Source organism: Cynocephalus volans, chromosome 10 (assembly GCF_027409185.1).
Source record: "Cynocephalus volans isolate mCynVol1 chromosome 10, mCynVol1.pri, whole genome shotgun sequence".
Lineage (NCBI taxonomy): Eukaryota > Metazoa > Chordata > Mammalia > Dermoptera > Cynocephalidae > Cynocephalus > Cynocephalus volans.
The window spans coordinates 14,063,967-14,080,543 of NC_084469.1; the positions used below are offsets into that span (position 1 = coordinate 14,063,967).

The 16,577-nt window shown below is 38.5% G+C and overlaps 2 protein-coding genes across 2 annotated transcripts in view; both read left to right on the plus strand.

The window, feature by feature from the left end:
- The window catches only part of ANKFN1 (ankyrin repeat and fibronectin type III domain containing 1), a 163,672-nt gene that overhangs the window by 101,057 nt on the left and 46,038 nt on the right, over positions 1 to 16,577 (plus strand). The window contains exons 8-11 of the mRNA XM_063112909.1: positions 253 to 360; positions 8,708 to 8,807; positions 9,122 to 9,254; positions 9,714 to 9,830. Coding sequence (XP_062968979.1) covers positions 253 to 360; positions 8,708 to 8,807; positions 9,122 to 9,254; positions 9,714 to 9,830 — 458 coding nt within the window. The remainder of the gene's footprint in view (positions 1 to 252; positions 361 to 8,707; positions 8,808 to 9,121; positions 9,255 to 9,713; positions 9,831 to 16,577) is intronic.
- On the plus strand, positions 2,601 to 3,691 carry LOC134389160 (ribosome biogenesis protein BRX1 homolog). The gene is given in 2 exon segments (XM_063112643.1): positions 2,601 to 2,963; positions 2,965 to 3,691. Coding segments are annotated over 2 exon segments (1,071 nt in total). The 5' UTR covers positions 2,601 to 2,603; the 3' UTR covers positions 3,676 to 3,691.

Consider the following 16,577-nt stretch of genomic DNA (forward strand, 5'->3'; position numbering starts at 1 on the left):
TGGCTTTCAATTACCATTTTCTCTTGCCATAAAACTGCCCAACACAAGAAACCAACCACAATTACTGTTTTGCACAGGGCTCTGAACAATGGCAGCTTCCAAACACTTGGCATTGCCTGCTCACTCTGCATGTGCTGGGTGCTCATCCACAGTCTGTGGGTAGTATGAGCAAAACTCCAACTCCTGAGGCAGGGCAGGGAAGAGCCCTCCCCTGCTTTAAAATTCACTTTGTTTGTTTCTTTTGTTCAATAGACTGGAAAGACTATGACGACAGAGAGCCCAGACACAAGGGACAGAGTGAAGTTTTGGAAGGTCTGCTGCAGCAGGTCCGAGCCCTTCATCAGCATTACAGTTGCCGGGGTAAGGATAAAAATCTGAGCTGGGCCATCAACTGAGGTCTCAGTGGCGCCGGTAATTTTAGCAGTTCCCTAACTGGGTCATACCTTCTCATTCATCAGGGAGAGAGAGATATTAATATTTGTACATCTGGAATCACTTTACAGCACTATCTTGCTTTAACCCTTCAGAAGAGACTTCCTTCCCCTTACCTCCCTTCCTTTCTTTCTCTCCCTCTCCATATGAACAGTTTAAAAACAAGCACAAGAAAAACAGCAGTTGACATTAGTTCCCTTCTCTTTGAATTGTCCCTTTACAAGACTTCTCCATGGTGGTGGGTCTTTGTGATATTCACCCTCAAACTTTTCACCTCCAGGAAGAATTCCCTGAGCATCCCTAAGGGTGCTTAACCAATTACAACAAAAACAACAATAATAAACCTTATATATTTATAGTTTACAATGCAATTTCACATCCACTATCTCTTTTTCATCCCTATTTTAGCAGTTACCATTGAGGGTATATGACTTGCCCAAGGTCACAATGCTGGGAAAAGACAGAATCAGGACTCCAACCTGGATTTTCTGCTTTCAAGCCCTGTCTTCCTGCCACACCTCATTTTTGTCTCCAGCCCTTACATTAGGACTGGGCAATGAACTTTAATCTCACCCTGAATTTTAACCTTCCTCTGCACTATTCTTCGGAGAAAGTAGAGCATACCTTCTGTAGACCTGAGCCAACTACACCCACAGAATCTCTAAGAAGCTTTTAAAAGCTTCTCTTTTACTTGTGCTGTTCAAATAGGACATGGTCAGGTTTCTGATCTGTGTGATGATTCGTGGAGGAGGTACTTAGTTTCATTTGGAGAATTAAAGCCTCCATAAAGTTTTCATTTTCCATGCTCCCACCAGATCTCCAACTACATTGTGGTCTCTAGATTCAGGGTACTGCTGAGACAGTTGGGTGAGAAATTCATGGTTGAAACTAGGAGATGCCATCTGAGTGTGAGCTAGGTATAAAGAAATCATACATAGCATTAGTAAAGAGTTACTCCCAATTACTATATACCTATAACAACAGAGCCCTTCAGAAATGTTGCCTTTAGCAAGAAATGAGGACAAGTGTTTGCAAGAAAATAATGTTATAATGAGTCTCATATTTACATTAGGTGATGTAAATATGCATGTAAGCAGTTTGAGAAAGAAACCCAAGAGGGATTTTCATTACTAGATCTCAGGAGGACTTTACTCCTTTCAGGACCTTCAACATTCCACACTGACTGAAGTACATTCAGTTCTCAGTTAGCCAGGACTCATTAACCGAGCCAGTTGTTACCTGGGCTCCTTTACCTTCTGCCTCTCCATCACCCCCCATTTCTGACCATTGATTCCTGTAAGGCAGCAAAGGTAATAAAGCAATTGGACAGATGATCCTTTGCAATCCATAAACCACTTTGTGTTTAGTCTCTATCAGAGGGGGAAGCTAAAACTACTCATGAGAATGAACAACTTTTTTGTGTGTCATCTGAGGATTCAAATGTTCTCTCCAATTACTATTGGTTTACTATCTAATAATCAAGAAATAATTGTCTAGATTATTTCTACAGTTTCCATCCAACTTCTGTCATGTGCACACTTTTCCCCCACAGGAATATAAAAATACACATAATATTGGGAAAGATTAAGTAAAGCATGAGGTAGAACTTTCCAAAATGGAGGAATATTCTTTATATCGAAATGCACTCTGGACATTTAAACAGTACCCAAAGTGTGTTCCAAAGAACAGTGGCCTTATAAGACGCTCACCTGAAAAAGGTTCTCTTGTCAGGTACTTTTGAGAAATGTTGCATCCCACATCCCTCTCTCTCAGAAATGTAAAATAGACATTAAAATATTAAAGACTAATAAAGAGACATATTGAATTTGATTAAACAAGCATTTTTCCAAACTTCTGTAGCCATGTAAAACTTTTTTTACAGAATTAGTATTCCAAGGCACAAATTTGGGAAATGCTGACCTATAATATGCCAAGACAAAAGAAATCACATCACACAAAAAAGGAATGATTCTAAGATAATTTAACATAACTCTCACTAGATAAAAGAAGGATAATGTAAGTATTGTTTACAGAGAACTATAAAACTGTTATTTAAAATATTCAATTACATTGAGATACTAGGTAAACCTTTATGGGGCCATAAACCTTTACAAACTTTACAATTAGAAAAAGTGATTATTTCGGGCGGAGAGCGAAGGTGGGGAAGCAAGATGGCTGCAACTAAGAGGAAACGGCGTGGAGGCTCGGCGGTTCAGGCGAAGAAGCCAAAAAGAAATGGGAAAGATGCCGGGCCGTCAGCTAAGCCGCGCGTCATGGTAGAGGAAGTGGAGGAGGAAGAGAGAGACCGTATCCCAGGCCCCGTTTGCAAGGGCAAGTGGATAAATAAGGAACGGATTCTTATCTTTTCTTCCAGAGGAATAAATTTCAGAACAAGACATTTAATGCAGGACTTGAGAATGCTGATGCCTCATTCTAAAGCAGATACTAAAATGGATCGTAAAGATAAATTATTTGTGATTAATGAGGTCTGTGAAATGAAAAACTGCAATAAATGCATCTATTTTGAAGCAAAAAAAAAAAAAAAAAAAACAGGATCTGTATATGTGGCTTTCAAATTCACCTCATGGGCCATCTGCCAAATTTCTTGTTCAAAATATTCATACCCTAGCTGAACTAAAGATGACTGGAAACTGTTTGAAAGGTTCTCGGCCACTTTTGTCTTTTGACCCTGCTTTTGATGAATTACCACATTATGCTTTGTTAAAAGAACTCTTAATTCAGATATTTAGCACGCCACGGTATCATCCCAAAAGCCAGCCATTTGTGAACCATGTGTTTACTTTTACCATTTTGGATAATAGGATATGGTTTCGGAACTTTCAGATCAGAGAAGAAGATGCTGCTCTTGTAGAAATAGGACCTTGTTTTGTCTTAAATCTCATAAAGATTTTCCAGGGAAGTTTTGGAGGACCAACTTTATATGAGAATCCTCACTACCAGTCGCCAAACATGCATCGGCGTATCATAAGATCCATCACAGCTGCAAAATATAGAGAGAAACAGCAAGTGAAAGATGTGCAGAAATTGAGAAAGAAAGAGCCAAAGACAATTCTTCCACATGACCCCACTGAAGATGTTTTTGCTATACCAGCTGAGGAAAAGCCAATAGAAATACAGTGGGTAAAACCAGAGCCAAAAGTAGATTTGAAAGCTAGAAAGAAAAGGATTTACAAAAGGCAAAGAAAAATGAAACAGAAGATGGGTGCTAGGAATGCAAAATGAATCAATGCATAACTAACTTGCTTTTCAATTATATTTATTTTGTATTCATTGTGTAAATACTTCTATTATCCAGGACGATCTTGTGTCTAATTAGTGGATCATTTAAAAGAAAGAAAAATTAAAATTCTTAAATCAGTGATGTATACCTTTTTCTAAATAAAGTATCACCAGAATCAAAAAAAAAAAAAAGAAAGAAAGAAAAAGTGATTATTTCATATCTAGTTTCTACCACTTACTAGCTATGTGTCCTTGGGAAAAGCACTCACCCTCTCTGAGCCATAGCTTCAACATCAGAAAAGTCAGGATAATAATAACTATCTTCCAGCGTTGTTATGAGGATTAAATTAAATAATGGATTAAATTCACCTGGCACAGTTTAGGCCCTTTACAAACTCTAGCTTTTTTTTTTTTTAATTGTTCTTCCAGATGAAGAATGGAGCCGTTCTTCATCCTCAGCACGTTAGTTATATCCTTGAATTAATGTGTAATCAGAAACTCCACTGTGAGCCTGGGGTACTCACTAAATATACAGCATATTCCAAAGACAGAAGCAGTAATAAAACATCCCTTCTCCTACCAAAACCCTACATAGGAGGTACAAAAACCTACATTAATTTCTGCATTTGGTCTAAAGAACTGGCCACAGCTAGTCTGCATGCGCAGCACTGGGATGAAAATTCAAGGAAGATGTTAAGCAAGAATTATTGTTCATAGGATTAGTGCCCTGCCATACATAATGAATTTTGAAAAAGCCAATTGTGTTCATCATAGCAGTATTCTATAGGAGTGAATTTCAATTATTATCCAATTACTCGACTTGCAAACCAACATTAACTGAAGGCCTGCTTACTGTGTGTCAGGTGCTAGACATCTCAAAAAGAATAAAATATATTCCCTATGCTAGGGAACTCCTGCAGGGTACAGAAAGTGAACCTTTGCTCCAGAGCCTTGAACCAAGCAGAAAAGTATCATATAGAAGCCACAGTCGTTCTTAGGAGAAAAGTGAGTTTAGACCATGTATCATTCAACATGGGCTATATCATGCTGCAATGACACATGATCCCCCAAAACGTGTATTTCTCCCTTGTGTTATGCATCTGCCATTGGTCAGCTTGGGGCTCTCCTGTGTTGTTATCATCCTCTCTCTAGAAGTATTTGTCAGCAATCATAGGAGAGGGAAAAGGAACTCTTGAAAGTCTCATATGGGCAAGACTTTATGCATATCATTTACCAGATGATAACTTGTCATGTGGCCCCACCCAACCACAAAGGCTTCAGAAGTACATGTGCCCAGAATGAAGGAGACCTGGAATATTTAACTCTTGCACAGGCCATTTTCCCACTTGGTAGTAACATTCCTTGCTTTTCTTTTTATTTTTTTAGTCCTTTTTTTTTAGTTTAATCATTATTTTTATTTAAATTTTATATGACTATGATGTGTCTCTGAAGCCAGACTGCCTGAGTTCAAATACAGGCTGGACATTTACTACCTATGTGACCTTGAGCAAAGTGCCAAAACCTCTCTGTGCTTACTTCACTCATCTGTAAAGTTAGAATAATTGTATATACCGCATTCATCCATTGTTTAAGGATTGAATGACTTAAGTAAAGCACTTAAAATAGCTTTATTATGTTTTAAAAAAGCAATTTCTTCAGTCCTCCATTTTTTGCTCCCCCAAGGCAACCTCCTAACTCTTTTACCTAATTCTTTTGGTATTTTTTCTATATCTCTAAATAACATGTTTATATTTCTAATTCTTGATTTTTTTTCAATTTTAGGAATTACCTCACTAAAGAAAATGATGCTTTATCTCTTCTTTACCCCATCATCCACTTATGTGCACATACAATTCCTATTTTCTCATCCTCCTTATATATTTACACTGAATTTTAACAGGATCGGTACTTACTATTTACATTATAAATAATAAGGTAAATTTGATGATTATTTTTCTTTCCTGGATAGCTTTTTGTTTTTTCTGAAGTTAATAATCATCTTTTATTATGTGTTTGTTCTTCTATGTGGTCATAATTAATCCCCAAATTATTCTCCAGTTCTATCAATCATCTGTCAATATAATCAAATACATTACAATTGCGTCTTCTTAAGGAAACCTCTCACAGATCCTCTGTCCTGCTGTAATCTAGATTGGTTACTGGTTGCCTCCACGCCTAGTGCACCGCTATCACTCGGGGACCACCTTTTACCACCATACTGAGGACTCTTCTTAACACTCTCCAGTATTAGATTTTTTGTTTTTGTATCGCATATCTTCCTCTTTCTTGGGTTAGTCCTTTAGTAGCTTGGGAGACAATTTTTGGCGAACACTGTATGTCTAAGGATGTCTTTATTCTACTTAACATTTATTTAAGGGTTTCAATAAGTATTGAATTCTCAGTTAAAGTAATTTTCCTTCAAATTTTGAATGTGTTGCTTTATTATCTTCGAGACTTCAGGATGAGAAGTCTAATACCATTCTGATTCCAGAGGTTCTATATAAAACATAGTTCTTCCCCACTCTGGAAGGTTTTAAATTTTCTTTAGACCTCGGTATTCTAAAATTTCACTATGATGTGCCTTAGTATCTGTTGTATGTTGTACTGGGCACTTAGCAAGTCCTTTCAGTATGGAAACTTATAACCTTCAATTGTGGGACACTTTCCTAAATTACTTTAATTATTTCTTCCCCTCCTTTTCCTCTACTCTTTTGTTGTTCAGATGTTGGATCTCCTAAGCTAGTCTTTTTTTTTTCTTCTACTTTCCATTCTCTTGTCCTTTTAATCTACTTTCTTGGAGATTTCCTTAGCTTCACTTTCTAAGCCTTCTATTGGGTTTTTCAGTTCTCGGTAACATATTTTTAATTCCCAAAGCTCTCTTTCATTCTCTGATTGGTTCTTTTTTTGTAGACTCCTATCCTTTTGACAAGGATGCAGTGTCTTCTTTCATCTCTCAGAATATTAATGATGGGCTTTGTTTCATTTTATATATTTTTTTTTCCTTAGCATAGTCACTCTTTAAGTTGCTCTTTGTTTATTTTGTTTTTGGCCTTTGTGTTTCATGTTAGATGCTTTCCTCAACTGCCTGGTGATTTTTGGGTGTCTGCTCATATTTAAAAGAGAAATCAATAGCCACTGGGAAGCTCTGAGCACATGGATAAGGCTCTTTATTTACAGGCTTCACTGCAGGGTGATCTGGCACCACCTTTTCACTGGGAATTTTGCAATGTCAGAATCTTTGGGTGTATTCTCTTAGGCTGTCAAATTCTCCAAAGAAGTTTCTTCCAGTGTCCTGCCTGGAGGATATATTTTGGTACCAGTGTTCTGAGAACCCAATAGAGAAATATTATGTCTGGAAACTTTCACTTAATCCATCTATTGTGAGTACAGTTCTACTGCCACCATCACCCCATTTTCAACTGTACCTGATATCTCCCACTCCAGAGCCCTCTGGTTTTTTTAGATAATAATCCACTAGTTTTCTTCTAGGGTGGGGAAAAGGTACCTGTCCAGCTAAACAGTACAGGAAGAGATCTAGAAGTCTAACTGGTTTTTAAACAGACTTCAACAAATCCTCCTGCCTTTAGCACTATATTCACCTCCCACTTACAGCAGTCCATGGTACCCATGAGGTGAATGAGGTTACTTCTCAGCTTTGTCCATTGCTGCCTTAGGCTTCATCTTTCTCAGGTCTGTAAAATCCATCTGTCCATCTGCTTTCCAGCTACCAACATTTACTTGCTTTTTTCTCCTTTTCCATGTTTTTGTCTTTATAGATTTATGTTGTTTCCTTTTGTTTCTTAATCTATACTCTGGTTTTAGTGAGTTTTGGGGAGAGAATAGTAAGTAATCAATATGTTCACAGTGCAGCATTTACCCAGAAATCCCAGCAGCATCACTTTTTAAACAGCCAAACTCATGCTCAAATCAGAAAAAAATGTTTTTGCTTTGTTCTGCCAGGAATAACCATTACCAGCACAAGCTTGAAACTAGCACTAATGCTTGTGTCAGTCAGCTGTTCCTACAGAATCACTGGCAGAGCCACACTGAGCCTCAGCCATGGGCCATCCACCCACATTTCTATGCCTAACAGTGGCAATATGGACCATGTTCTCATCCCCAGGTGACATGTCTGTTATAAGTTGGGTGAGGACACCAACAACCTCAGCTTCCCTTCATTACATAGAATATGAGAGTTGAAATCAGTTGAAAAGACTGTTATAAGAAGCCTACTACTTTTATTAGAGAAAGATCAGGTTGTAAATACAAGAGCTGAACAGAAGCAATGGATGATTTGCTCACCATTGTAGCTAAAGAGCTTTGCACATGGCAGTACCCCAATATTTGTTCAGTGAATGAACGTCTCAGTTTTCCCAGGTATTGGCTCTTTGATCTTGGAAAATCCATTTCACTTCTCAGTCTCAGTTTCTTCTTCTGAATAATGAGAATGATAATCATACCTATTCCTGTAACTATTTTTGTATGCCAACATACACACTGGAAAAAACTGCCCCTGAATGCTAGCAGTGGTTGTGCAGAAGTGGTGGGATGATACAGGTGGGGTTTGTTCTTTTTTTTCCTATTCTCCTGACTTTCTGTAATGTGCTTATATTACTGTTATCATAAAAATTTTTAGCAAAATATATAGACTAACAAGGAGAGTTTTGCCAGATTGAGAAGTATGTGAATACGAGAAGGCAACTGGGGGAGGAGGGAAGAGGGCAAAGACGTTGATTCCACTTCTTCTTATCCTACCTTATAATAAATTGCTCATCCTGATTACCAACAAAATACCTAAGTGCTTTCCCCTGGAGTTATATTACTCATCTCCAACATTTTGAGTAGTTCCTCATTATTTGGATTAATGGTTGGCATCTCAAGACATTAGAGGAATGAATGAGCTGAATTCCCACATGAAACAGAATAAGTGACAATGAGGGGACAGGGTACGGGAAGGCAGGATAGTAGGAAGAAGGAATTGGGAGTGATTATCTGCCAAATGGAATTTACACTGTATCTTTTTTCTATGTTTTAGAAAGTTCAAAATTACAAACCACAGGCCGTAAGCAGTCAGTCTCAAGGAGCCTGAAACACCTATTCCATTCCTCAAACAAGTTCGTGAAGACTTTAAAACGGTGGGTCCTGTATAGTTTTTCCAGGAAATGTTAAATTCTCAGGAATGAGTGGGTTTGGGTTCTGAGTAGAAACTTGGTAAAAATTTCTTTTTTGTTATTAAAAGAGCAAAGTTCACTTTTCTCCTAAGAATTTGGCAAGATAGTAATTGCTCTGAGTTCTAGCCAGTGGATCTGTGATACTTAGCAGGAATATGTTCCTAGGTATATTTGAAATTCATCTTTTATCATGTTCAAAAATAATTTTTTTCCCCAAGACTCAAGCTTGGTAGGGGAGACAGTTGAGGACAATTTTTTATTTTCCTTTTTCTTTTTAGGGGACTCTACATAGCTGTTATATTTTATTACAAAGACAATATTTTAGTCACCAATGAAGATCAAATACCAATTGTTGAAATAGATGACTCTCACACCAGTTCTATTACACAAGATTTTCTGTGGTTTACAAAGGTATACTGATTTCTGATTTCATTTTTCCCCTTTTTATCAATGTTACTGCTTATAACTTTAGTTGAGGAATTTCCAGCGATCAAAGTATTGGGGTGGAAATAAATTATCTCAAAGGTCCTTTACAGTCTTAATAAGCCCTATGCCGTAAAAAAACACCAAGGTAATGTCTACACTACATTTTCAAAGCAAAGAAGCTTGCATCCTGTCAGATTGTGTCTCCACTATTCTGAGTTATGGGATCATTTGGCAAAGATTAAAATGTGGATCTGACTGTTTCATTAGCATTCAGATCTTTTTCCAATTGGACAGAGATCAAAAAGTTGTTTTGCATGTATTGGAAAATGGACTGGAGAACAAACATGAGGGGTCAGGTTTCCTTCTCCCTGCTTTGCTTTGATGCCACAACCTAAATCATATACTGGCTTGGATGATGATATGACCTCGTGACTTCTTTTGCAGCTGTCTTGTATGTGGGAAGATATAAGATGGTTGAGGCAAAGCATACCTATCTCCATGTCCTCATCCACAGTGCTGCAAACTCGGCAGAAGATGCTTGCAGCAACAGCCCACCTACAGGTGAGGGGCCGGGTTTCAACCGAGACCCCCAAGAAAGTGTTTTAAAAACTTGGACAGTTGTCACCTATCCAGCCTGGAAGGGAAAGGAGTGGGATCCTTCCTCTTTCATATCCCTAGGCACATGAAGGCTACTTGGACAGTTTGAGCTGTCATACCGGCTCATATAGGGATCCTGAGCTTTTGGCAATTTCCTTCAGGGAGATCTGTCCAGAAGAGTATATGAGTGACCCCCTAAACAAAAGTAAGGAAACTTGAGTTCTACATTTGATACTAATCCACCAACTCATTTCTCCTTTCTGGGCTTCAGTTTCATCACTTGCAAAATAATAGGAGTTTGACTAGACAACCCTTGCTGCTCTAGCATCCTGTGCATCTATGAGTGTGCAGAGATCAAGAAAGGGACCAGCAGATATTCTGAGGTGTTTCTTGATGTGGTGCTTTTGGTAAAGCATAGCGTATTAGTCCATTTTGTGTTGCTATAACAGAAATACCTGAAACTGGGTAATGTATAAAGAACAGAGGTTTATTTGGCTTACGATTCTGGGACAGCTGCATCTGGCACAGACCTCAGGCTGCTTCTACTCATGGCAGGAAGCAGCAAGCAGCCAGTGGGTACAGCAGATCACATGGCGAGAGGAAGCAAGAGAGAGGAAGGGAGAAAGGAGGTGCCAGGGTCCTATAAACAACCAGCTCTCATGAGAACTAATAGAGCGAGAACTCACTCATTACTCCCCCCACCTGGTAGAGCACTAATCCACTCATGAGGGATCTGCCCCCATGACTCAATCAGTTTCCAACACTGCCACATTGTTGATCAAATTTCCACGATTTTCGGAGGTGACAACACATCCAAACTCCATCACATAGGCATTTGCATACATTTTGCTTACTTAAAAACAAATAAACTCTTAAAAGATTACTTCTAATCCTGAATTTATTAATCCTTCTGTACTATCAATCAAATCAGACCAAGTCATCTCCGTAGGTTACAGAGCTCCTCCTAAAAATGGCATTGAATTCTAACCAAGCTCTTCAGGGTTTTCCTCTCATTGTTTTCCACTGAATTTGTGGTTCTTGGCACATAAAAACATCTACTACATGAAATTGGGGTCCTTAAGAGTTCATTGAGCCTTTATCAGTGATGGGTATCTACCTACAAAGCTGTCAGTTACATCAGCCCCAGAAATATGCATAATTGGAATCTATGCAAGCTGTGTTTGGCCAGGCCATACCAACCACGATATAAAAATAGGGTCGTAATAACGAAATAATATTTTATGGCCCCACCCCCACCTGCAATTATGGGAGTTTTATTTCTTGAACCCCCAATTCATCCCCCTGAAATAGTAATAATTACTATGTTTCTATTCAATTAATCCTGAAATGTAACTCTTGCCCCTCAGTACTATACTCTATTACATAGGTGACTTACTGCCTTGTGTCTTCAATGGCTTCAGATTTTAGCAAATAGCATTCCTCATTTCAACTCATTCTTGATTGCAGAATCTTCTCCTCTAGGGCTGACCCATGGCTTTCTTGGGAGAGTGTGGTGTTGATAACACCAAGGCCATGGGTTCGGATTCCTATATAGGGATGGCCGGTTAGCTCACTTGGGAGAGCGTGGTGCTGACAACACCAAGTCAAGGGTTAAGATCTCCTTACTGGTCATCTTTATTAAAAAAAAAAAAAAAAAAAGAATCTTCTCCTCTAACCCCAGGAGAAGTTCTTGGAGCTGGGCCATAAAGACTGTGCTGAATTCAAAGTGCCCCTTCCTTTTATCACTGACCCACTTGAGTTGAACCATGCCACTGTACCTCAAACTGCTCTTTCTTTAGGATAACATATATCCCCAAGAGGCTCAGACTCCTTAGTGGACCCTCCCATTAACCCATTATATAGCCCAGACATGCCTGGATCACAGACTGAACAACTTTAGAATTTCAAGTGGGGCTCTTTATTATGTGTTTATTGGAGGCTTCCTAGAACACTTTCAGCTGATATCAGTAACACAAGAAAGATCAGGCTGTTACAAGCCAGTGCAGACAGATACTGAGGGACACCATGATAACCAGTATGACCATACTCAACTACTCCCATTGCAATAGCTCCTGGATTTCTTTGGCCCCTAAATCTATTGACCTCGCCACTTTTCATAATGCATCAGCCCACTCCTGAGGTCATTTCCCTCCTTGTCCAGCTTAGATTCCTTGGCCCATCTTAATCACTCCCTTGAAAACATTCTAAAATTTTCTCCCTCCATATTATTATTTGGAAAAATCCCAAGTTTGAATAAATTCAACATGTCTACACTGGTAGTTTTTCACATTGCTGCAGAAAAGTCACCAAAAAATGGGATGACTGGTTTCACGTTAAATTCATGATTAAATTAAATTCTCACATGTAATGTTACCTACTGAACTGATTCCATTTCTCTATTAAATTTGCTTTCCCATACTATAAAGCAACTATTTAAAACCTTTTTCATTTCTCCCATACCCCTTCCACTTCCTCACACTCTCCATCCCTTTCTCAGGTGATGACTTCACTGCGTAATTTGTTAAGAAAATAAATATGAATTAATGATTTTCCACCACCAAATTTACAAACTTCCTTGCACTGACCCCTTTTTCTTCCCTCCTATTTCAACAAATAAAGTCTTATTCCTACCAAAAGCTCATCCCTCCACATGTGCTCTGGCTCCCATCTCTTCCCTCCCAACTTAAAAGTACTCAAGTCTCTCCAGTTTAACCTCCTCCACATTCCTTCCTTGTCTCCACAAGCCCCTTCAGCTATCAAACTATCTTTCTTCTCCCCCTTACGTCCAAACTTCTTGAAAAAGTTGCCTCCATTCTTTCTCCACTTACTTTCTCACTTCCCATCAGTTCTCAGCCTTCTCTCTGATTTTTGCTACCACCATGCCTAAAAAACTGCTCTTGAAGACCACCAGTAATCAGAGGCAGATGATGCTAATGAAACTGGAGCTTCAGGGCCCCTCACATGTATGAGCCCCAGTGAGTAGGGAGTCATAAAGTATTTTAGGTGGGGAAGGGATGTTGATTTGCAGTCAGGAAGCATTTCTGGTAAACTGCCTAAAGAAATTTCAAGGGGAAAAGGAGACCTGAAATTCCAAATACTCCAGCATTTGGTAGGGGAAGGGGAATTTCTTTTCTCGTTTTAAGGATATATTCACTTTTATATCTAATTTTATATTTATAATTTTGTATTCTTTGTCTTACCCAAAATTGTACGGTTCAGGCCTCCACAAAACCTGGATCCATCCCTGCCAATGACTTCAGTTTCACTAAATGCAATGGACACTTTTAAGTTCTCTTTGCAACTGACATCTCAGCAATGTCTGATATACTTGGTCCCCCTCTTCTTTTTTAGACTGCCACATCCCTTGGCTTCCATGATTCCACATGCATTTTCTTCCATCTTTCTGGTCTCTCTTGTCTTTCTCAGTCTCCTTTGCTAGCTCACACGCTGTTTCCTATGCTTAGAAATGTCTTCTTCCTCTTCTTTGTCTTGCTAATACCTACATATCCTCAGATCTCAACTAAATTTTTATACTTTCTCAGGGAGCCTTTCTCTGATCTCCTAATTCAGTGAATCACTCTCATAGCTCCTTGTATTCTTCATCCAAAACAATGATCATAATCTCGTTAGTTAATTATTTGTGTCATTATCTATTCAGTGACCCACTTGGACTGTGAGTTCCTGAGTGCAGGGAATGTGTCTGTCTTGGTTACCACTATATCCCCAATGCCTGGCATGTGGTACACCCTCAGTAAGTGCTAGTTAGATAAATATTTGTCAGTCCAACCCCTTGTACCCCAGAGATCACACCTGAGGGAAACTCTGTCTAACTAAAGGGAAAAGGGATCACAGAAATGTGTCTCATACCATAGTTAAGGACCTGATAGTTCTCCCACCTGCACAGTGACCAAAGCTTCACGGTACTCAAATTTTACAATGTTCTGAGGAAAGTAAACATGCATTATATATAAGCTTTATCAGCATCAACCATACATAAATCCTGTTGACTTACTTCTGGTATATCTCATTTTACTCTCCTCTCCTTTCCAGTCTTACTGCTACTGCCTAATTACTCCAGTTATATCAAGAACCTCCAAAGTCATCCCTCTGCTTCCAGTCCTAACTCCCTCCAATCCATTCTCCACACTTCTGCCAGAGTAACCAATCTAAAAGATTCTGACCGTGGTATTCCTTGACTTAGAATCTTTCAATAGTGGCCCAGACATTTTATCATGGCACACAAAGGCCTTAATCAAGATCTTTCTCCCCCTCCCTGTGTCCATGGCACCCTGACTTACCTTTGTCACAGTGCACACCAACCACTGTGCAATTTAGTCCTTGTTTTCTTATTTCTGCTCTATAGTGAGGTCCCTTAATACATAATACTAAATAATAATAGTGAAACAACTACTTTCATTTATTTAACGGACTAGGTGACAGGTACTATGCTAAGTGCTTTACAAACTTTATTTCATTTTAATCTTCACCACAAACTAATGAGAAAGTACTATTATTGATATTCATTTAACAGATGATAAGCTGAGGCTGAGAAAGTTTAATTTGTGCCCAAGTTTGCACAAATAGGAAGCAGCAGAGTCTAGATTCAAATCTAGATCTAAACAAATTCAACGTCTACATTCTTTCCAATATCTCATCATCTTATTATGTGTTAATTTACAAAAAGTGGACAAAAATTTTAAATAGAAAAAAAATTATCATATTATACAAAAATTGAAAAAGTAGGAGTCTATTCTGCATTTATATGGAGCCTATTTAGGAGAAATGGCCTTGAACTTTATTTGAAAGAAGGCAAAGTATGTATTAATTAACAAATTAGTTAATTAAATAAAATTACAAAGACAGGAGGAGAGATGTGTCCATCAGCATTTGAATAAAAAAAATTAAGATGAGAACACCTGTAAATGACTAAGATTCCATACTGGTTTTCTTTCATTGAGAAGTGTTTGAACTACTTATCTTCAAAAGAAAGTAATAATCTGACACTGCAGATTGTGTTACACTAAACTTTCCTCCTCCACAGCTTTTAGAAATGGGGGTTAGTAAGTAGGAGCTAGGTAACAATTGATGAATATTGTCTCTTTTTCATTTGTCAAGGGGGAAAAATGATTTCCCCCAAACTTTACTCTTCTTTACCAGGACTTCATATCCTGACTATGGACCTTCTTCAACTTCCCATGTCACCCAAAACTTAATAAATGTCTCTAAATATTGTGCCTCTGTCTAGGGCTTATAGATAGTCCTGTGATTTATTCTGGTTATAACCTAGATGCATTCCTGTTAGCCCTGGGGTAGCTCCTATTCCTCCTTACCTTGAAGAATCATCAGGGGGTCCAGACTGCTTAACCTTGATTATACTGCATGACAGGTATTAACATGGTAGATTTTTCTTTTAGGCCCTAAAGAACTCTGAACTTACCCCTCAGAACATGATTGCAATTTACTTCCACAAATATATTCTGCTTTTAAATTGGGCTCTCCCCAAAGCTAACTATCCAACCCAGTTTGATGTCAATGAAAAATTTCAGGAAGACTTTTAGTGCTTTCTTATTCAACCCATTAGAAAACCTACCCAAAGCAGATAGTGAACCACTGATAATAACTCTGTTTAAGTGAAATGACGACCACTTCAATCAATGTCTACCCATCAGCATTGATCCAAAGTGAATCATGCTTTCCAATGTCTCAATAATAATATCATATGTTAGCTAATTCAGTCAACAAAAAGTTACTGAGCTCTTACTATGTGACAGGCATTGTGTAAGGGAGCCAGAGACACAGAGATGAAACAACCGTGGTCTCCTAATATATACATCAACACATGTAGTAAAGCCAAAGACATACTAAGAAAAAAATTTGTACAGAGAGCAGCAGGATACAAAGGAGAGAATGGTAAATTGTAAATTCTACTTCAGAGAGTTGGGAAAGTGTTCCCAGAGAAGATGAAATCTGGGTTGGGTCTTGAAAATGAGTGGGTGTAAGCTAGGATGGGATTCCAATCAGAGCAGTAAAGAAAGACTATACTCTACACTGCATCAAGTTTGAGAGTTTGCAAAACACTTTTTTGTGTTGCTTGACTTAATCCTTCAAACACTCTATCAGGTAAGGATTAGCATAATGGATGTCTGAACTGTAAGAACCCTTAATTTTAGATGATGAAACTCAGGACAAGAGAGGATAAATAATTTTTCAGAAGTCCAACAATTAATGAATGGCAGCCAGCCCTGAAACTCAACACCAGTATAAGGCTTAATAGCAGTGATAGGCTGGGAGCCAACTTGTACTGGCTCAGGAGAGCCAACTGTTAAAAATTCAGGAATGTTGAAAGCCTGTTGTCAAACCATTGGTAGCTTGAAATCAGCCACAGCAGGAGTATTTGCACCACAGAAATTGGTATATGCCACAATTCAGGCCTTTTTTCTTTCCTCCTCCCCCGCCCTCTCTCTCTCTGTCTCTCTCTCTGTCTCTCACATGCTAGCCAATTTACCAACATCACCCTGCTTATTAGCAGCAAACTGCCTCTATAGAAAACTATAGTACTACATAGGGCTGCACTAAAAAGCCTTACCTAAGCTACTTCTCTATGATTTGGAAGTCAATTATTGGAAAGAAGAAACCTTACTGAATGATTAGGCCATTTGAAAAAATAATAAACTTGCCAAATTAATTTTTACAATATGTCGATAACTATAT